The sequence below is a fragment of the Nyctereutes procyonoides genome, unplaced genomic scaffold (assembly GCF_905146905.1).
Source record: "Nyctereutes procyonoides isolate TBG_1078 unplaced genomic scaffold, NYPRO_anot_genome, whole genome shotgun sequence".
Taxonomy (NCBI): domain Eukaryota; kingdom Metazoa; phylum Chordata; class Mammalia; order Carnivora; family Canidae; genus Nyctereutes; species Nyctereutes procyonoides.
This window is the reverse complement of record NW_026575124.1, coordinates 3,523,276-3,545,061: the sequence shown is the minus strand read 5'-3', so window position 1 is coordinate 3,545,061 and position 21,786 is coordinate 3,523,276. Positions and strand designations below refer to the sequence as shown.

The 21,786-nt window shown below is 55.3% G+C and overlaps 1 protein-coding gene and 1 long non-coding RNA gene across 2 annotated transcripts; one reads left to right on the top strand and one right to left on the bottom strand.

Moving 5' to 3' along the window:
• Positions 1 to 1,776: 1,776 nt before the first annotated feature.
• Positions 1,777 to 13,575, top strand: LOC129517210 (keratin, type II cytoskeletal 72-like). Its single transcript, XM_055336872.1, has 9 exons — positions 1,777 to 2,308; positions 3,888 to 4,102; positions 6,998 to 7,058; positions 7,459 to 7,554; positions 8,223 to 8,387; positions 8,985 to 9,110; positions 11,501 to 11,721; positions 12,335 to 12,369; positions 13,081 to 13,575. The coding sequence occupies exons 1-9, from the start codon at positions 1,847 to 1,849 to the stop codon at positions 13,269 to 13,271; spliced, it is 1,572 nt and encodes a 523-aa protein (XP_055192847.1). The 5' UTR covers positions 1,777 to 1,846; the 3' UTR covers positions 13,272 to 13,575.
• LOC129517211 (uncharacterized) lies at positions 13,471 to 21,126 on the bottom strand. Its single transcript, XR_008665971.1, has 2 exons — positions 21,062 to 21,126; positions 13,471 to 16,103 (listed from the first exon to the last, which is right to left on the bottom strand). It is a non-coding gene; the product is annotated as an uncharacterized LOC129517211 (long non-coding RNA).
• Positions 21,127 to 21,786: the final 660 nt, after the last annotated feature.

Below are 21,786 nucleotides of genomic sequence, written 5' to 3'. Positions count from 1 at the left end.
TTTCAAAAGCTCCCTTTGAGAGCCAACCCTATGTAAGTGTCTCCTGTTTCCATGTAAATGCTTTTCCACTTTTCTATTCTCAATGATCAGAGTTAATGAACTGTCTCTGGTGCTTGTGGGGGATAAAAACCTGGCTAAATGTATGGGGCATAGGAAGCAATCTCATGAAATAATGGGAACCATAACCTTGAGGTTCTTGGGGGGTCTGCTGGTCACCCAGCTTCACTGACATTGCCCCTCCCTCTCCAGAGGGAATTGGCTATAGTGTCTCCCCAAAAGCAGCATAGAGAGCCCACCCCCCTTCCCACCCAGGACATTCCAGACTCTATCTGTTCATCTGTGGCTGGCGCCATCTCTCTCCCTCACCGATGCCCCCACAGCCTTGTTCCCTGTGGGGTAAACACCTCGGCTGTTATTACGCTCTGTGATTGGTCCAGTGGAGGCTGTGTCACTCAATTACCTCCCGGTGCCATCTGGTCACCCCACGAGGGCAACAAGGGGAGCCCAGTCCCCAGGGTATAACCGAGGGCACAGCAATGAGCCTCGTCCCAAGCACCAGTCTGTTTCACACTCATCCCGAATGTCCCTGGTGCTGAGGCCGGGGCTGAGCACCGCGTGAGCAGGGAGGGAAGGGTTAATCCAGGTACCTGTTAATCTGATGGTGGAAATGGGACCCACACCCGGTGCTCAGACGGATGAGAAATACCACCCGGGTACCAGGAGAGCAGTATGGGAAAGGGCTCTTTCTGACAGAAGAGGAGAATTAAAGGCAATTTAAGTTGGAAAAAGGAAATTGGGCTAGATCACAAAAGATGCTCCTGAGCTTATTTGGAATGAAGTTTGCGGATCTAGTTCTTAATTTTTCAGACTGGAGGCGACTTCCTCGGCCCTTCTCGACTTGTTCTTAATAGTCAGTCATATTTCGATCCAGAATCAGAAATGTCAGGGCAGCAGATGTCCTGATCAGGGGTTCTTTGGATGCTATGAATCATCCTCTTCCGCAACTAAAGAAAAACAAAAAAACCCAAACCTCATGAAAGACTGTTTTCCCAAAATTCCCTGTGCCATCTCCTTAGGCTTCCTTCTTCCCAGTTCGCATCTCCCTCACTTTTATTCCAGAAATGTTTTTCTGGAGAACCCTTTTAGCCCAAAGGAACAATCCCCTCCTCCCCCAACCGTACCCCAGCTCCTGCAACCACAGCTCTCACTGGCCTTAACTCCTCAACAGACTGAGAATTCCTTGCATGTAGACCAGAAGTCTCTACCCTCTGGGGCTTCCTTCCAGAACTCAGGACAGAGCCATACTCATCCAGAAGCCGCACCCCCTCCCCCCACAAGCCTCCACTAACAGCCTAAGGATGTTTCTCTGGAATATGCTCCATCCCGTTCATGTCTTCCTGAAGCAGAACTGACCGGGGCATCTGCTCCCTGGGACCACACCCCTGCACCCCTGCGGAGTGCCTGCCCCCACCCCGAGGCAGACCCACTGGAAGCGCCCATCCCAAATCTTGGTGGTGATAACCCCAGTAATTGGAGGGCAGCAAGTGGAGATAAGGTGGCCAAATTATTATAATGCAGGAGGTGAGCAAAGCAAATGCAAGGTTCAGGGCCATTTTATAGGGGATTCGTGAGGAGTTTGGGGTGGGAGAGACAGAAACCTCAGGGGAGGGGTGGTAATTTCCTTAACAGAGAACCCCAGAGGCCCCACGTAGCTAATAGGTGGCCCCGACCTACAAATTAGGCTACGTGCAGCGGGCTATTTAAGGGGCTGGGGGAGCGAGGCAGGCCAGTAGGGCCTGCACCCCGGCCTGCACCCCGGCCTCACTCAGCCCGGCCCGCCCGCAGCATGAGCCGCCCGCTGCACCTCCGGCCCGCGGGTGAGCGCCCGGCCTTCAGCGGCTGCTCGGCCATCCTCGCGGGCAGGGGGAGCGCCAGCTCCGTGTCCCTCCGGGCCGGCGCCAAGGGCACGGCCGCCTTTGGCAGCAGGAGCCTCCTGAGCCCAGGGGGTGGCCGGCGCCTGGCCCTGGCCCCTGTGGCCGGCCGGGGTGGCACGTCCACACTGGGCCACTGCTCGGGCTCGGGGGGTGGCCGGCTGGGCGGCTTCGTGGGCACCGTGTTCGGCAGCGCCGGGCTGGGGCCTGTGTGCCTGTCTGTGTGCCCGCCTGGCGGCATCCCTCAGGTCACCGTCAATAGGAGCCTCCTGGCCCCCCTCAACGTGGAGCTGGACCCCGAGATCCAGAAGGTGCGCGCCCAGGAGCGGGAGCAGATCAAGGCCCTGAACAACAAGTTCGCCTCCTTCATCGACAAGGTGGGTCCTCCCGCATCTATTTGGCCCCTGGGGACTGGTGTGCACAGGGGTACTCGCTCTGCCCCCGGCAGCTGCCGGGAGACTTGGGGGAGCTAGTTATCCCTTCTGAGCCGCCCTTTGCTCATCTGTAAATGGACCCAACAGCGGCTCGCACCCCACATGAGGATGGGAGGATGAATGGGATGTCTGCAAAGGGCTTGGAACCGTGCTCCCCACTCCCCCACCCCCATGATCAACAGAAACGTCAGTTTTCCTTTGGGGATAAGACCCTGGGATGGGAAGGGGTGCGCTGGGGGCCAGAGACATGCGGATTGGCCCTCTGAGAGCTCTCAGTATCACACAAGGAGATGGGGACACGTATCCAAGAGACAAGCACCAAAGGGACACCGGCCAGGCAGTGTCCCAGGACATGATGGGTGGTGAAGAGGAGGGACTTCAAAAGTAGGAAGTGGGATGGGGATATAAGCCAGGGAGGGTCTCTAGAGGGGATGAGAAAGATGCACCAGCAAATTGAAGGGTGGAGCTGAGGGGAGAAGATTGAGAAGCAGGGCCTGTCGAGTTCCCATGTGTGCATTTAATGTACATCTGTGGGGTGGAGGACAGGCAGGAATTAAAAGGGAGGATGCCTCTGGTGACTCAGAGGCACTGACCCAAAGAATGGAGAGGACGGAAGGAATAGGCCTCCGTCTCCAAGCCGGGGCAAAAGGGCTGGGCCATGAGTCACAGGGGACATAATCTGGACAGTGGCTGGCATGACTCTGCCGGCTGCTGTCCCGAGGAGTTCTCGTATATCGGGACCCATGAGTCTGCTCCCAATCTGCCTTGCAGATGAGGAAACCAGCACAGAGGGAGGCTAAGAACCATGCAGCAGCAGGCTGTGTCCCTCCCACTGTGCCGGGAGGAGGAAGTGGGGTGGTTGGAGGGGAGGGGGCAGGAGTGGAAGAAACAGAGCTGCTGCCCCAGGGGACAGGGCTCGTTTTCCTGTTCAGAGTCTGTTCTTCCCCTCACGTCCCCTTCTCTCCCTCAAGCTAGAGGTGGGGAAGACGAGGAAGGCTAGAGAATAGCAGAGACTTGAAGCTCGTGAGTCCAAACGTGTGAGACCTTTAGTCAAGTATGAAGGACCCTTGTAAAGATGTGATGACCCATTTTGAAACGAAAACCAAGGAACCCAACCAACCAAGAGCAATTTAGGTTGCACATAAGAGAGAATGTGTCAACCAGCCGAGTGACTTTCCAGTGCCGTTCCCCCATCACTGTTTTTCCCTTTATTCCCATCTCCCTTCCCTCTGAAAACACCAGTATTTATGGCAAAAGGAGCTACCTCCATCACCTGGTAACTCCTGGTGGCAGTTACAGCATTGCTTGGGCCAACTTCCTTGATTTCTTTTAGACTGAATCTTATTTCTTACCTCAGAGACCCAGATGGGCACATCCCTCTGGCTGAGTCCATTCTTGGATGAGTCTTGCTCTTTCCTGCCTCCCACCATAGGATGACTGTGTCTGATTTCTGGGGCCTTCTCTCCACTGTTGAGAGGCAACGGCATGGGGATTCTGGGCTATGACCACCTTTGGGTCCCAGGTGCGGTTCCTGGAGCAGCAGAACCAGGTGCTGGAGACCAAGTGGAACCTGCTACAGCAGCTGGATCTGAACAGCTGCAGGAAGAACCTGGAGCCTATTTATGAGGGCTACATCAGCAACCTGCGGAAGCAGCTGGAGACACAGACGGGCGACAGGGTGAGGCTGGACTCGGAACTGAGGAGCATGCAGGATTTGGTGGAGGACTATAAGAAGAGGTGAGTGGAGAGGCAGAGAATCTGCCCCTGGAGGGTCTTGATTACAGATGAGGTTGATTTGGAGCTCCATTTTTGCCTTCTTCGATCCTTTGCTGATAACATTTGCTATTTCCTTTCCCATGGGGGAAGCAGGGAGATCCAGGTGGGTTGAGACTTAGGAAGAGAAAAGATCTATCCAGAGTGGTGCCCTGAATTGTCTAGGAAGTGGTGTGCCCAACTTTTAACATTGGAAATGGAGAAACGGGGCCAAGAGAGTTGTCTCAAAACCAGATGGACAACCCAGATGGCTTTGTAGCTCCTGCTGCGTGAGGTTTTCCATGGGAGTACCTAGGACGTGAGCCATCACTTCAATCCCAGAACAAATCCTAAAGCTAAGCAAATAGAAGTTTTAAAAACGTCTTTCATGTGGAGGCATATCTGTGCTGCTGAATCCCACCATTAAAGAGAATGATTGAAAATCTATTTGGAACCAGAAATAATTTCTCCCAAGTTTAGGCCAGTGAGGAGAGTGTGACACACCCCAGCCCAGTGTGATCTGATATTTTTGGAAGTTTGCTTCCAGGTGCCAGGATTTCTAGGGAAAGAGGACTTCTTCCACAATTCATGGGGATGGAGACAGAGCTGAGCCATTTCTCCTGCTCCATGCTCAATCCGTCTGTCCATCTCTATTCTGAAATATCCCCAAATGGAACTTTGTCCTGAGTTCCTGAGGGAGAAGATGGCATGGTCTCTGACCTCCGAAAGCACCCAGATTGTGGAGATAGGCTTAAAGATCACTTTCAGAGAGCCTCCAAGAAGTAGAAATGAATACAGTGTGAATTGAGATTGAGTGGAATTAAGGTGGAAATTGCAACCCAGTGGGGATTTGAGCAGAAATCTGGAAAAAAAGAGGGGATTTCCAGGCAGAGCCCAGATGAGGTCAGTGGCCTCCAAAGGCCACGCTTCCTCTGGGCTTTTCAAAGTGGGAAGGTCAGGTGTTCTGGAATTACCACTCAGTTGAGTTGACCATGGGTGAGCCTCCTGACCCTCTGTGGACTTCAATTTTAATATTTATAAAATCCAGATACTGACCCCTGCCTTGTCACCAAAGGAGCTGTTGAGAGGGTAATGCTGATCGTAATGTATTAACGGCTCTTAAAAGAACCAAAGTGTTAGACAAATCTAAGGCATTGCTTCTCTGAGGTGATGGGGATCCTAGCCTTACTATTAACTAGCTCTGTGATCTTGGAAAAGTCTTTGCCTCACTTATAAAATTGAGAGATAATAATGATGGAATCTACTTGGTAGGCTTGCTGTGGGATGAAATGGAATAAGGAAATGAATTGGGAGCTCTTATAAAATCCACCTAGCGGTTAATGAAAGCCATCGTGTACAATAGGTTATTGGAAGCATTCAAGATTAACGTGATGTCGGGATCCCTGGGTGGCGCAGCGGTTTGGCGCCTGCCTTTGGCCCAGGGCGCGATCCTGGAGATCCGGGATCGAGTCCCACGTCGGGCTCCCGGTGCATGAAGCCTGCTTCTCCCTCTGCCTCTGTCTCTGCCTCTCTCTCTCTCTCTCTGTGACTATCATAAATAAATAAATTTAAAAAAAATTTAAAAAAAAGATTAACGTGATGTAGATTTGAGATAATTAATAAATTGTGTCTTAAGGCAAAAAAAAATCAACATGCACTTTGTTACAGTTTGACTTTTAATTGTGCATCATAATATATGTTGTAAATCATGCTTTTTTTTATAAAGTACTATTTAAAAGTACTATTATAAGGCCAATAGTACTATAAAATGCATTGTTTTTCTTTATAAATGCATATGTTTGTGTATGCTCTGGTGTTTGGTCTCTAGAGGTAAATAATGAAAAATCATGACCAATGAATGTCAATAATTTGATAGCTATCATGACCAAGCTTCTTCTGCATCTTTTATGAAATAGAAAGGTAGGCTACAAACTAGTCTACGCTAGCAAATGCTCTTATTTGTTGATAGGAGGAATAAAAATGGAATAGTTTCTTAGATAATAGGAGGTAATAATAAATTATAACAGAAACAAGCCTATCACAACAGAATTTAATACAAACATATGTTCAGTTATCTTTTAAATAACATACTGGAATCTGAGATAAATCATCAGCTGTTTTCTGTGTGGTCTGAGTGTAACCAGCAAAATCCGACAGTCTCAGAAAATGTTCCAGTCGCATTTTTAAAATAACCCACTTTGCTACCCCGTCCTGTCATCCGACAAGGCTTTTTCCAATGGAAAGAAGCCCCCTGCCAGCACTAATTATTTCTTCCCAGCGCTCTATTTAATTTCCTGTAATACAGTCTTTGACGATGGTCAGGGGTAGAACAGTGAGATCTGTAAGCGGTCGGTACTCCCGTCTCCCCAGTCTACAATGTATCTGCATGAGGGACGTCCCAGCCCTTTCCCAAACATCCTATTTCTAAGACCTAGGACAGAAATAGGTATAAAAAATGAGTCGAACATAAAACTGGAAGGTGGGAATAGCATTTTTTTAGTGCCTGGGAGGTTGTGCACCCTGGGCTAATGCACCGTACTAAAGTGGGGTTGGCACCGTACTAATGTGTGTCTTTCTGCTGTCACAAGGGAGGGGTAGTCGTGAAAGGGAGGAGAGATGGAGGACGCATCACAGGTGCACCCCGGGCAGGTGCCTTGTAGGGTAGGTTACGTGTGAACCCAGGAGCTGTGCATGGATTCCTTTGAACCTGTTCCTGGCAAGCCTCCTTTTGTGCGTGCCCTGGGGGCACATGAACCCCAGCTGGTAGGCCACCGCCATGCAGCTCTTGGCCCGGAGGTGCACTGACTCCTAAGTGAGCATTTGCACAACTGGATTATCCCAGTGGATAATTATCCCACCTCCTTTCTTTTGCTGACATAGGTACGAGGTGGAGATCAACAGACGCACAGCTGCTGAGAATGAGTTCGTGGTGCTCAAGAAGGTAAGACAGGGAGCAGGGGGCTCTCTGAGTCCGTGACTCAGTGAGGGTGGTAGGCTGAGGAGGGGGATCCCGTGGGTCACTCAGTCCCTTGGGCAGGGTTGACTGAGCTCTGATTTCCTAGCTCTTCTGTCTCAGTCCCCTTGCCTGGGATGCAGGCCGTTCCCAGAATCTGCCTGCTTAGAACCCGGACATTCGCCACACTGCTGGTGTGGCCACTGCCCTGCACAGCGCGTGGTTTGCAACCTGCCAGCAGGTTACGGTGTCACCAGGTGTCAGCAACCTGCCACCCCTGTGAGGCATGGGGCGGGGGCAGTGGGGAGAGTAGGGAACCTGAGGCTCCTTGTGGCAGGGCGGGTGGGCAGGCGGGAGAAGGCAGCGGGCTCTTCTCCGTGTCCCCCAGGACGTGGACGCCGCCTACATGAACAAGGTGGAGCTCCAGGCCAAGGTGGACTCCCTGACAGATGAGATCAAGTTCTTCAAGTGCCTCTACGAAGGGGTAAGGATTTCACTGAGCTCTCCTGTGTGGTCTGCTCCTCTCACGAGTGGCTTCTGGCCCTCGGCCTGCGTGGACGTACAGACCAAAGGTTGGCAGCTCAGTGCAGCTGACGTTTGCTGAGCGAATAAGGTGGGCTTTGAGGAGGCCCTGATAGAGGGGGAATGGTTTCTGTGCCCCAGGAGGCCACGTCGGGCAGGGAAACGACCTATGGATGAGCCCTGGGAGAGCAGAGAGGGGTGTTGTGAGTTGTGCTTGGGCTGCCAGGGAAGGTCCCTGGGGAAGGAGGAGGAAGATCTTAGGAGATCTCCTCCTGAGGCAGCAGGATGAGTGGCCTGAGCCGTGTCAGGTGTGGGGGCTGCAGAAGGAAAGGTCGTTGGCAGCTCCCGGAGGGCTCTGCGTGCCACCCGGGGAGCTCAGGCTTGACTCTCCGGCTGCAGGGTGGCAGCTGCTGCGAGCGTGGCAGGGGTGGGAGCAGTCCTGGTGCATGACAGAGAGGGCAGTCCCAGCCCAGTGCCATCACCTCCCCCCGGCATGACTGGTGCACCTGGGCTCTGCTGAAGGCGGAATTCAAACACCCAGGAAGGGCTGCGGGGCATCTGCCAGGGAGGGAAGACGTGCTCCCTTTGCAGAGGTCCCTGACTGGCTCCACGTCCCTAACTGTCCTCCAGGAGATCGCTCAGATGCAGTCCCACATCAGCAACACCTCCGTCATCCTGTCCATGGACAACAACCGGGACCTGGACCTGGACAGCATCATCGATGAGGTCCGCGCCCAGTACGAGGAGATCGCCCTGAAGAGCAAGGCCGAGGCGGAGGCGCTGTACCAGACCAAGGTGGGCCGTGTGCCGGGTGTGCCGAGGTCCAGCGGCTGCCCCTGCCATTCTCTCCTCCTGTGTGCGTGCGTGTGCTTGTGCATGTGTTGGGCTGGGTTAAGACCTCCTTTGTCTTGGAGTTGGGTCTTGTGGAAATGCCTCTTTCTGGTCCAGGGAGGTCAACCACAGTCTTGGCATGTGTTGGGGGCATATATGGGCTTAGCCCTCGCCCCGCGGTAGCCCGTCCTGATAGCAGAGGCCACGCTAGCCACAACCCTGGGAAGACGCGGACACTGTTTCCGTGGATAATCAATCCATCGATCTTGGTTCTTCTTCGTGTTTCCCACTCTGTCAAAATGAGGACAGGAAATTCGAACTCCATCAAGGCTTTCACATTTGTGGGCCTGAGGGTCCTTCTGAGCTGGGTCACGGCCTTCCCGTCCAGAAGGAAAGGGCAGTGCGCATCCTCCCTCCCCTCCCTCTCTCCTCCCTGTGTCTTTGTTGCTCAGGCAGCGAGAACGCAGATGGTCCCCTCCTCCTCCCCATGTTCGACACCATCAAGAGGTGAATGAATTCCCAACTGATCTCTGCTCCTCTTCTCTCATCCCCCAACCACAGATCCAAGAGCTGCAGGTCACAGCGGGCCGGCACGGGGATGACCTCAAACTCACCAAGGCCGAGATCTCAGAGCTCAACCGCCTAATCCAGAGGATCCGCTCCGAGATAGGGAACGTGAAGAAGCAGGTGGGTTCCATGAAATGAGTCGGCTAGCAGGGTTTACTGAGCACCAAAGGTATGAGGCTAAATACGGAACAAGGACGGGACACGGTCCCTCCTTAGCGCATTGATAATCCGTGAGGAGAGAATGGCCTGAACCCACATAGAAGGATGAAGTACCCCACCCACTGTGCAGCATGTCCCCTAAGGGCCGTTGGAGTCCCCGATGGCCAGAGCGGAATGAAGACCCCAGTGGGGGTCCCTGCAGGAGGTGGGATGGGGTGGGCGGGAAGGAGAGGGGAAGGGGGCCCGGTGCAGGAGCAGACGGGGGCAGTGGGTCCCAGGCGGACATTGCGTGGCGTGTGTGCAGGGAGCAGAAGCTCCGTGATGGGCGGGGTGGCGGTCAGTAGGACACCCCCCGCTAGGACGGGCTGAGTACGGGCGCCGTCGAAGCCGGGCCGTGGAGTTGAGACTCGATGCAGTGGGTAGAAGCTGCTGTTTGGAGGTTCCCGTCCTGAATCCGTGTGGGAGGAAGGAGACCCCAGCAGTGGAATTTAGAAGAGTGGAGGAGAGAGAGCCTCGCACCCAGGCTTGGCCCAGGGCTCCGCTCCGTGTTTGCCCTCCCCTGTGGCTGTGCTGTGTGGGGTGGCCTGGCACCGAGTGACCCTGTGACCCTGGGTGCGTTATTTGGGCCAAACTCATGTTTCTGAAGCAGGAAAACCGGTGAGTTTCCCAGAGTTTGTGGAGCCTGGCACAAAGGTTCTGCGCTTCCTCGGCAAGTCCAGTGGCCTTCTGGCCCTACAGCCCTGCGCACGCACACACACGCGCACACACACACACACACACACACTCACACATCCTCTCCTCCGGGCACCAGGCTCCTGACAGTGGAAAGAGAAAAGGCCACATCCAATAAGCAGTCACGGTGTTTTTATTTAATCAAGTTCTGCATAAATGAAAGAAAACCACAAGGTGTTTGAGGCTGCCCTCAGGACCTGATTGGACCGTTGGATGAGTTTATTACTAGAAAGTGACTTCGTGATTACGATGCCACCAGGGAGGTCAGGGAAGGTGTCCTTCCTGGGGGGCCAGCGTGTGGGGGGCCACTCTTGGTGCTTGGTCCCCATCACAGCTCCCCTTGGGGCCCGTCGGCCACGATGCTCTCCTGCCTTCTGGCCTTTCCACCCAAAAGCCCATGGTTTCACCTGCAGACCCTTTGGCATTTGATGACCCCAGGATCCATGTGATAATTGTTTAATCTGGGGACACCCAGATTTCATGCCTTCTCCCCTCATGCCACATTCACAAGACCCAGGAGTCTCCCCAGCTCACCCTGCAGGACCTCAGTCCCTGAAAAGGAGCAGAGGACAGTTTGATAGATCTCAGGTCACGGAGTGTATTGCCACCCCCGAACGATTCGACCTCCACCGTCAGGAGGACAGGACACGGTCTGCAGAGGCCGGGCAGCTGGGTCCTAGGCGTCTCTGCTGACCTGTGAGCCACTCCTCCAGAACACTACGGGTGTTTGCATGACTGGGGGCCTGCCCGGCAGAGGCGGTGGCATCGGCTAACAGCAGCCTAGAATTCTCTCTGGTCTCAGGATCAGCTGCTCTCCTTGGGGGTGAAGCAGATTTGACTCCAGGGGAAGGGGACACAGCGGAAAGGAGAAGCCAGATATTCAGATCCCACTAGCACCTGGGCCAGGTGATGGGAAAGCACACCCACGAGTAAAAGACTCAAGAACCCCCGGCAGCTTTCCCGTGGGCGCGGCACAGAGGTGGCTTTGTACTGCAAGTGGCCTTCCCACCTGACCGCAGGTGTCTCCGAGCTGGTGAGACCTGCTGTTAACAAAAGTACCTCTTGAGGGCCTTGCCCCGTAGCATGATCCTCTGTGGAACTTTGGAGGCTACACTCGGCCCGGCAGGTTTACTGGACAGAAATTTTATTAATAGAAGCTTTATTGGTTCCCCCCCCCTCTCTCGCGCGCGCGCGTTCTTTTTTTTTTTTTTTGTTTATGATTTAAGGATTTCCCAAGACAACCTCTACACTGTGGGACAGGATTAAGCCAGTTGCCCCAAGACTGCTCGGTGGGGGGGGGGGTGGCATTAGAATCTTGCAGCCAGTGTTGCCTACCAGGAGGGAGAGGACCGGGGCCACGTACCCAGGAGGCTCACCTTCTCGGTGCCCTCCTCGTCCCTCCCAAGGCGGGGAAGGCCACCACCGTCATGCACCAACCAGTACATGACTGGAGGGGAACTGTGCCTGGAGTGAGGAGGACGGGTTCACCTCTAGGGCTGTCCAAAGGTGGAGAAAGTAGGAGGACCTCAAAGTATCTACTCTCAGGACCAAATAAGAGGAGGTCACCTGAGCAGGATCTCGGAGCTGCGTTCGGACTCAAACGTGCATTTGCCCCTCAGTGCGCCAACCTGGAGACGGCCATCGCCAACGCCGAGCAGCGGGGCGACTGTGCCCTGAAGGACGCCCGGGCCAAGCTGGACGAGCTGGAGGCCGCCCTGCACCAGGCCAAGGAGGAGCTGGCCCGGCTCCTGCGCGAGTACCAGGAGCTCCTGAGCACGAAGCTGGCCCTGGACATGGAGATCGCCACCTACCGCAAGCTGCTGGAGGGAGAGGAGTGCAGGTGGGGGGCACAGCGTGGCAGGGGGGCAGGTCTCCTCTATCTGGAGCGGTTCTCTCTGTGCTTTAGCAGGAAGACTGAAGGCAAACGGTCTGGGACTGTCAGGTCCTACTGGGTAAAGCCTTAGAGGGAATAGGTTTGATACGGTGCAACAGTGAAGACCAAAGTCAGATGGCAGGAAGGACTGAGTTGTAAAAATCCCACGGAGGAGGTGGGAGAGGAAAGATTAACCTCAGCAGCTTCTGGAAAACAGAGCCTCCCTGGCCCTTGGAGTTGCGTGCTTGATGGTGTTGGCGGGGAGGGGCAAGGTGGTTTCCAGGAGACCAGTCGGCCAAGTGGAGCTCATTCTGGCAAAGCCTGGGGCCCGGCCTGCAGGTGAGCTCGTTCCTCTTAATTGCGTGAGACCAGTGGCATAGCAGAGGCCGGCAGGGACACGAGGACCCCACCCAGAAGATGACCCAGGGCCACTCGGATGGATGGAGAGGCGAGCCTTCCCAGCAGGGGGGTGTGGGAGGAGGGGAGGCTGGGGTGCGGTGCCCGGGGCACGTCCTCAGGGGCACACGTCTGCGACGTTGCTTCACGGGGGGGCTTACCTGCTCCTCCTCTCTCTCCCCAGGATGTCTGGTGAACATCCCAGCTCCGTGAGCATCTGTAAGTACCTGCAGGGCCTGGGTCTGCGCTCGGTCTGAGCCTCCGAGGCCATGAGACCAGAGAGGGTTCAGGGGAGACTCAGGGGCACCCGGGGGGAACTGGCTTTAGTTCCCAGGGAGAAGCGGTGATGGAGAAAAATAATATGGTGAAATACAAAAGCACAGCCTACAGGAAGACGGAAGGAACCCCCACGGTGTGTGGTCCAGAAGCCTCTTGTGGGAATGAGGCTTACTGGCCGTGTTGTGTTTCTCTTGGGGCCAGGCCAAAACAAAGGCTGTCGCTCGCAGTGAGGGGGCCTGGGGTGCGGTGGGGTGGGGGCGCCTGAGGCCCTGACGGTGGAAGCAGATGGAAAAGCTAGAGAAGGAGCAGGAGCAGGGAGTGCTGCCCCAGGAGAGGCCGGGCTAGGCCCAAGCCCCTTCCGTGGGGGCAGCGCCCGGGCCTCCCTCAAGGACCTTTGTCCCGCGGGGGAAGTTCACCAAGAGCTCGCGGAGGCTCAAAGCCTGATGCAGGTGGAGGGACGCAGACTCAGGCAAGGGGTCAGGTGCATGTGGCCAAGTACCTGAGAAAGGCCGGGTGCTGCCCGCAACCTCTTAGCACACTGCAAGTACCCACCGGAGGGAATCGGTCCCCACGGGGAGGGGGCGATCGAGGGAGGGGCCCCGATGCCCCGGAAGGCCCGCAGCCCCGTCCTGTCTTCTCCCGCCGTCCCAGCTGTCATCAGCAACACTGGCACGGGGACAGGAGGCGCCGGCTTCAGCGTGGGCTTTGGCGCCTCGAGCAGTTTCAGCTTCAAACCTGCGGCCGTGGACGTCAAGACCAAAGGCGGCTGCGGCAGCGAGTTCAAGGATCCCGGGCCCAAGGGCTCAGGCGGCAGCTGCGCAGCCAGGAAGGCCTCGAGGTGAAGCGCGGGGCAGGCCGCAGCGGCCCTGTGCGTGCAAAGCCGCAGAGCCCAGCTGCGCCCCCGCCCCAGCCCGTCCGGGCCCCCACCCTGCCCGCACCATCCCCCGCCCCGTGGTCCGTGGCGGCGCCCGCTCCGACCCAGGAAGGCCAATCACCTCCTCCGTGGCCCCCTGGGGCAGAGATAACACACCCCCAGGCGTGACCCCTCTGCCCCCCGTCTTTCCTGGGCCTCCGCAGCCAGGGGCGCCCCTTCGGGTCATGTCCACTTCTCCGCTTCTCCTGCAATAAACGACCAGTGCCGCGGGATTCCCGGTGTCCAGTGTGCTTCCCGGATGTCGGCAGCCACGGTGCCCCTCTACACCTTCTCCATCTAATCCTTGCTTCCTCCGGGTCTCTGGCCCGGGCGCGGGTCTCTGCCATCCGGCTCTGGCCTGGTGGGTGCCGGTGAGGGTGGTGGGCAGCTGAGATTTGCTGCTGACCCACCTCTGGGAGGCCCCGTGCTTCCAGTCCGCACAGTGCGAGGCGGGCATCCTCGCGCGGCAGTGAGCGAGGAGCCCGGTCTGCGAGGACGGCCACACGTGGGAGCTTCGGTGTGTCTCCTCCCTTTGGGTCCCCGAAGTGCCCACAGTCCCACGCTATTTCCAGGGCGGTCGGCTGCCCTTTTTCCTTCCCTCCCCACTCTCCTGCCAACCCACCGTCACCCCGCTGCCCCACAAGGGCCCCTGCTCTCTTCTTCCAGCCAATTCTTTTCCACCCCAGAGTTGGAGGCCAACATGCACATATGCTTATGGATGCGTCCGTACCTGCTGCGTGTATACAGTAGGAGCGCAGCGAACCAGTCTTCAGTTGTTCAGACACTGAGAATAGCGGAGAAAACAAACAGGCACAGACTCTGCTCTTTTTTTTTTTTAAGATTTTATTTATTTATTCATGAAAGACACACACACACAGAGAGAGAGGCAGAGACACAGGCAGAGGGAGAAGCAGGCTCCATGCAGGGAGCCCGATGTGGGGCTCGATCCTGGGTCTCCAGGATCACGACCTGAGCCGAAGGCTGATGCTCAACCACTGAGCCCCCCGGGTGCCCCCAGACTCTGTTCTCATAGAACTTACTGTCCGTGGGGAGAATAAAAATAAGCAACTAACAAAGAAATCTAGAACACGTGGTCAAGCCGTTAGTTACTGCCAGGAAGAGAAGTTAGGTGGGGAAGAAGGTGCTCTCTGAGGTGCGTGCGGGTTTCCGCAAGCGTGTTTGTGTTCCCCAGAAACCGTTTGCACAGTTGGCTTGAGCAAGGTGCTAAAGAGGAGCATCCTCAGGGGTGAGACCACCTTCCAAGGATGAGCCTCATTCGAGGGGGGCATTCGAGGCGCCGTGACCCTCCCTCCTCCGCTGCGTCCCTAGTCTACTCCTCCAGTCTTTCTTCCAGCAGGCCGGGACTTTCACTCCCAAGGACCTATGCAAATAGGATTTTTCACTTACAGGCGCCCATGCCCTGTTTACTAAAAGCCGGCTCACCCTTTGTGGCCTGGCTGAAATGCCACCTCCCATGTTCATGGTTCTTTGGGTCCCTCCAGGTGGACTCCAGCAAAGTCATCGAGCATTAAGGGAGAGGAAGCCTCAGAGCTGGTGGCCTGACAGTTCTCTCCGTCCTCCCATTTTATGGGCCAGCAAGCAGAGGCCTGGATGGTTCAGCGCTCTGCCCGAGCTCACAGCCCCACACTCCCACAGTCCCGGTCCCGAGTCTGCATTATCGTCGGTGCTGTGTTTTCCTGGTGTCATGGCAGTGGCACACACTCCTGTCCGCTCATCCCACCCCGCCCCCTCAATCCCCTGTTCCAGGATCCCCAGTCTGGCTCACTGCACTCAGTATGCATTTGCTGCAAGAATGCGTGGCTTAGTCCAGCCCATGGCTGGGAAGAAGGAGCTTGGGGTGTATACCTGTGACCCGATGGCTTACGAGTGACGAAACACATTTGTGTTAATAAATTTGAGCTTTATATACATCCGTGTGTAAGCAGTTTCTATAATTTATCAACCAAACCGGAATGCCGGTTCTGGGCACATGCCAAACTGGATCCTCAGATGACAGGCAAAAGCCAGGACTGTCTCAGGCAAATGGCCCGCCTGCTAGCGGGCTGGCTGAGTGTCACACGCTTGGCCCCCAACCCCGGCTCTTCTAGCGGCTGGCCGTGGCCTAGCGCGAGATCCTGCCCTTGCACAATAGGATCGATGCAAGCTGGTCCAGGCACTGCCCTCAGCACTAAGTCTTCTGCGCCCTTTATGTCTGGCAACTCCGTGAATTCTTCCCACAGTCCGATGGGGAGCGCTGTTAGAAGGTGCAGCTGTAATACTGCAGTCGCCCTAAGGAGACGACGGGGGCTCCGAGGGGTAAAACACACACCTGACGCCCCGCAGGAAAGGATAACCTTGGGGGTGACCCACAGCCCCATGGCCGAGCCCAGCCTCCAGACAGGACCCCTCGTTGCCGACAAGCTTCTCATCGTGGCGGAGGCCTGAGGATATGGAGGGGGTAAAGTCCTGGTGCCCGCGATTCGGTGTGTAGCCGACAGATGTTTGTTAGTGGCCCTGTAATGATCACGGTTAACGTGTGTTCAGGGGCCTTCGTTGCCGGCTGTGTGCTGGTTCGGGACCCGCTGCTTCTCAGCAGGGCTGTGCGCCCGGGGGCCCGCCCGAGAGGGGCTGAGGGTGGGATGGAGGGCCCTGGGTCTTCCCACGGAAACACATTCCCCGCTGTGCTCCTCCACCTGCTTTCTGTGCTCCTCCACCGAGCTTTACTGTTGTCTTCCCTGCCTGAGGAAAGCATCCTAGGACCCTGTTTGGAAAATAAGGACTTTTTATTACTTTATTTATTGCTTTATTTATTACTTTATTACTTTATTTATATTTATTTATATTTATTTATATTTATATTTAATTATATTTATATTTATTTATTTATATTTATGTTTGTTTATATTTATTTATATTTGTTTATTTATATTTATTTTTGTTTATTTATATTTATTTATTTATTTATATTTATTTATTTATATTTATTTATCTTTATTTATGTTTATGTTTATTTATATTTATTTATATTTATATTTATTTATATTTATATTTATTTATATTTATATTTATTTATATTTATTTTTGTTTATTTATATTTATTTGTATTTATTTATTTTTATATTTATTTATTTATTTATTTATTTATTTATTTATTTATTAAAATAAAGATTTTAAAAAAATGCACCGACCACTCTGCCTCTGTGGACTGTCTCCAGCCTGCCATTTAAACTCTGTTGTAGATCCTGACCTTGCGCTGCAGCCTCCAACTGGGTTGCCGACTTCCAGCCCAGCGGCCCCCGCTCAGCGCAGCCTGGCCGGCCCCCACAGCCCGGCCTGGCGCAAGCCAGTTCCTTTGTCTGTCATGTTGCTGTGGTTTCTTCTGACTGCTGGGGACTTCGTACATTTTGCTGGTTTTTGTATACTGACTCCTTGATTTGAAGCCTGAAGTCAAGGGAAGATTCTTGTCGGCAACCAAGTACCTCTCTCCCTTTAGTCCTGATTAGTTTTTTTTTTTTCCTGATTGCAACCCAAAGTTTACATGTCTTCTAGTCCCTATAGCTTATTTGTATTTGTGCCACTGAATGTGTAAATGTTGCATAGATAGACTTTACCATCCCATCGATACTATATATTAAATATATATTTAATATATTCTGTATCCTAAGAGCTGTTCATTTTCTTTTTTGTTTCAAAAATCTTGAAGGGGCAGCCTGGGTGGCTTAGTAGTTTAGTGCCTGCTTTCAGCCCCGGGTGTGATCCTGGGGTCTCGGGATCGAGTCCCCATCGGGCTCCCCGCATGGAGCCTGCTTCTCCCTCTGCCTGTCTGCTTCTCTCTCTGTCTCTCTGTCTCTCTCTCTCTCTCGTCTCTCATTAATAAATAAATAAAATCTTAAAAGAAACCCAAAAATCTTGACATAAAGCCAGCATATATTTAGGCTCAGTATTAATGTTGAAATTTAAATGTGCACAATAAAACATGAAAACTTAAAAAAAAAAAAAAAGGAAACCTGTTTCCAGGCAGTCCCCCCCAGGCTCATCTCCCAGCAGGAGAGCAACCTCGGCCCGTACCCCGCGCACGCAGTGCCCTCTGCCAGCCGCCCCGGGTGCTGCAGCTCCACCGCCGGGCGCTGGAGGCGACACCTGCCTGCGGTGTGGAGGGCTTGGGATGATCTGGGACAGGCCTGTGCCCCCCCCCCCCCGCCAGGCTGCCAGCTGGAGGAGATGCTGCGGCGCTCCCTAGCGTGCCCAGGCTGGCCGCAGCCACTGCGCAGCCCGGGCCCTGGCTCCTCTCTGGCCTTTCCCCTCACAGGGGTGGGGGACGTGCTGCTGCCACTGCCCGAACCTCTATTCAGAGATCTGAGGGTCTTTGCTCTTCTTCAGCGGGCACCTGAGAATCTTGGTGCTGATACAGAGGCCCGGGGGTGAGGCCCCCATCCCTCAGCAATACCCTCCCCAACAACACCTGCACTGTGTGCAAATCCCTGTCCTGCTGCAAGGGGGCTCCCTCTGAGATCTCTCTCTCTCTCTCTCTCTCTCTCTCTCTCTCTGTCTCGTAGGTAATATAGGCATGGAGGCACTGGCAAGGCACAGCCACGCAGTAATAGGAAGGAAGAGATTGCAGCCAAACAGACAATCTGGGAAGGCTTCCTAGAGGGGGTGAAAGGGCCTGAACTGTTAGAGACAGGGAGCATCTTAAAGACCTTCTACATCACATTTGGCAGCTGCTCTGAGATCTCGGCTGCCCTTTGCTGGCTGCCTCCAGTCTTTCTTCCCAGCCCTCATCACTTCTATCAACGTCAGGACAATCACTTTGCTTTCGGCACCGTCCTTCAGTTGTAAACGTTCACATTCGGCACATGCTGCTGGAACCACCAGAGACAGCGAGAGCCTCTCCTCTCCTGTAAACCGCTTTCCTTGGCCTTGCCTATCCCTGCCCCCCCTGGCATGCATCCACACCACGGCCCTGCAGAGACTTGGTCCCTCCTAGAGGCTTATGGCTGGGATCCTTCCTTCTTGCTTCCAATCCACCCACCCATCCACCCACCCATTCACCCAACCACTCACCCATCCACCTACCCACCCATCCACCCAATCACCCACCCATCCACACATACCCACCCATCCACCCATCCCCCCAACCACCCGTCCACCCAACCACCCAACCACCCACCCATCCACCCATCCACCCACCCACTGACCCACCCGCCCAACCACCCACCCATCCATCCACCCAGCCACCCATCCATCCATCCATCCATCCATCCATCCATCCATCCATCTCTAGGAGGATGATCTGGGACAGGTCTGTGCCCACCCCAGGGCTGCCAGCTGGAGGAGATGCTTTCCAGGGGTCTAAAACCTTCTTGCTGAAACTCCAGGTACAGCACCAAGTTCCAGATTCAAGGACCCGGGTAGAGGGGACCTTCATGCAAGAGGTCGCCCTGTGTGTAAGGACACAGTTTACAGCTTCCCACTTGAGAATTTGTTTCTTTTGCCAGTTCTCACTGTAACGTGGGCAACTCAGCCTCCCTGCTCCTTCGTCTTGTCGTTCATAAAGCGGGAAAAATAAAAGCATTTACTTCGCAGGAGAAGCGTGAGAATGAAGTGAGAATGTACCAAGCAAGCCCTCAACAAGCGAGCACTCCAGGTCCACACCCGAGGCAAGGCTGCCAGGCCAGCTTCCCGCCGGATTCCAATCCCAGGCCAGCAGTTCTTCCCCATCTCAGGCCCCTCAGCCCTCCTAGCGAGCATCTGTATCTAGAAGGTTCTCTCCCATGGCTGCCGGTCCCTCTCAACCCCCTCCTTGGCTCTTGGTTATGACACGCGGCCTCCCCCCTCGCTCCATGCGGCCCCGTGTTCCTTCCCCCTAACTGGGAGGCAGCGTGCCCCGGTCTCCCGTGTTTCCTGGCTCCCGCTTCCAGACTGCTGGTGCCCTGGCGTGGGCCCCCGTCCCCCTCTCTCCGAGCCACGGGCTTATTTCCTAAGCAGGCTCGTGAACATGCAGCTGCGTGTCACACCTGGTAGCCTGGCCGGAGAGTCTCACGTGCCTCCGTGGGGGCCTGGGACACTAGAGAGACGGGGACTTGGCCCCCAGACCTCCTGCCCTAGGAGAGAAGGCTGACCGAATCTTACAAAGGGGCCCCACTTGGGCCTCAGCTGTGCCTAGAGCTCTGACCCCAACCGCAGGGCCGGATGTCACCTAAGCCCCACGGGCCTAAGCCTCTGTCCCTGGCAGGCTGGCGACCTGGGGAGCGGTGCTCAGAGCCCCTCAGCCCGGCAGCCAGCAGGGGACTCGCCCCCTCTACCCGGGCTGGGGCTGGATGGAAATGCCCCTCCTGGAACAGCGGAGGGCTCAGTTCAAGCCCTGCCTTCCGCCTCGGGCTCTGGGACCCTTCCTGCACACGGTCTGTGCCTCAGGACCCCCCTTCCCAGTCCTCCCCACTGACCCAATCTCTTCCAGCTTCCTTTTCCCAAAACACCTGCTTCTTATTTCTCGTATTTCTTTCTGGACGTCCCACTTTGACACTCTTCCTCCCACTTCCCACCTCGGGTGTGGTCACCTGGGCCCCTCAGTGCTTTGGTCTTGCCGGGGTTCTTCTCCCCTCCTCCTGTCCCTTTCCCAACTCCTTCCCCCAGGACCCCGCAGGCTCAGCTATGATGTGGGCACGAGGGGGATGGCCATTCCCCCCCCACCTGAGGCAGGTGCCCCCTCCAGGCCCAGCCCACCACTCCAGATGGGGGGGGAGGGGCTTCCCCCGCCCTGTTTGGATAGGGCCTTGCCGAGCTCTCTCCGATGGGAGATAGAGAGCATGTCATTAGTGATGACTGGCTTAATTACAGCCCACTGCACAGCCGGCTTGTTTGCTTTGGAAATGGGCACAGGAAGAGGCGGATCAAGCACCCAACTTCACAGTCACGATCAAAAAGGTTAAGGCATTTCATTTCCCCCAGCTTCTCCATTGTCTTTCGGAAAAAAAGAAAAAAAGAAAAAGAAAAATCAAGGAATGGGGGGACGGGCAGGAAATACTTTCCAAGCTTCTTCCAGGGGGAGCTGGAGTGGAGGGTCTGGGGCAAGGAGAAGGACGAAGTAGTACAGGAACAGGGGCCTGGGGTGTTTTGAGACAAGCAAATGGAGGAAAATGTGTCCTTCCCAGAGCAAGACTGCGCTTGTCTGCACATACCTCTGTGCACTGGAGCTGAGAGGAAAGTTGCCGGGATGACTAGGTAGGCGGTGGGGTGGAGTTGTCGAGTTCAGAGCTTTTCTTTTTAAAAAGGGCAGGGGTGGGGGTGGGGGAAGAGCTCCGGAGCCCTTGACGGGCACTAAAGGGCTGGGGGAGGCGGTCTCCCAGCCACAGAAGCCTTAGGGGCCAGAGCGAAGGGAGAAAGCAGCAACAAGATTGGAGAGCTCAGGGGACAGGGTCCCCCGGGATGGGCTGGAGGCAAAAGGATCCCCAGGCTGTGAGAGTCGCCAACCAGTCTGCGGGTCCCTAAGTCAGAGGGAAGCAGGGCAGGACAGAGTTCCAAGGGCCAGAGCCCAGAGCGGCCAGCGGCGGGAGCTGAGGGACCACCGCCCTGTCCCTTGGGCTCAGAGAGGAAGAGACCCAGGGTCTGGGAGACAGAGCTCAGCCGGCCCTGGAGACCAAAGGGAGAGCTCGTGGGAAAGCCGGGACACTCCGATGGCCTCCCCTTGGGAGGAGGGGGAGTCTGGCTCCAACTCACCTGGAGAGCGAGCCCATCCTGCAGATTCAGGCTGCCCGGAGGGCCGTGAGGGTGGTGCCCAGGCCGAGGGCCTGGCGAGGGGGCAAGTGGGGCAGGTGGGGCAAGTGGAATCCAGCTGTGCACCTGGGCGGAGGGCTGCACCTGCCCCGCGGGAGGGGTGCTGGCCCACAGCCACCTGGTTCAGCTGCTCTGATGCTTTTCTCTCGAGCCCCTGCTGAGCTACATGCTGGAGGAGTGGACAAGGGGCGACCCTCGACTCAGAGAGGGCTGCTTGCGGAGGCACACCGAGGAGTGTCTCTAGAAAGTTGTATGAGGGGCCCCCGGGGGGCTCGGCGGTTGAGCACCTGCCTTCGGCCCAGGGCGTGATCCCGAGGTCCCAGGATCGAGTCCTGCATGGAGCCTGCTTCTCCCTCTGCCTGTCTCTCTCTCTCTTTCTCTGTGTCTCTCATGAATAAATAAATAAAATCTTTTTTAAACTAAAACTTTAAAAAAAGTGCTATGAGACTAGCAGCGATAAGAGAACCACCATCGAGTCGCAGGTCATGGAACATCCTCTGTCGAGTTTCAGTGAACAGAGGCTGACACCCGATGTCACGCTCACTAACGTGGCACCAAGAAATGGGAGTTTTGACCCCAGCGACGGCCTGTCCGGGGTTGCGCTCTGCGCGGCTCCCTGTAACAGAGCAAGCGTTTAATAAGTGAGTGCGGAATAGAAGTTAAATTGG

What these genes read in the sequence shown, in the direction of transcription:
- LOC129517210 (XM_055336872.1), top strand. Translation starts at nt 1,847, where the DNA reads ATGAGCCGCCCGCTGCACCTCCGGCCCGCGGGTGAGCGCCCGGCCTTC. An exon ending in AGTTCGTGGTGCTCAAGAAG is followed by an intron (nt 7,059 to 7,458) that starts GTAAGACAGGGA and finishes CGTGTCCCCCAG; the next exon opens with GACGTGGACGCCGCCTACAT. An exon ending in TCCCAGCTCCGTGAGCATCT is followed by an intron (nt 12,370 to 13,080) that starts GTAAGTACCTGC and finishes CCGCCGTCCCAG; the next exon opens with CTGTCATCAGCAACACTGGC.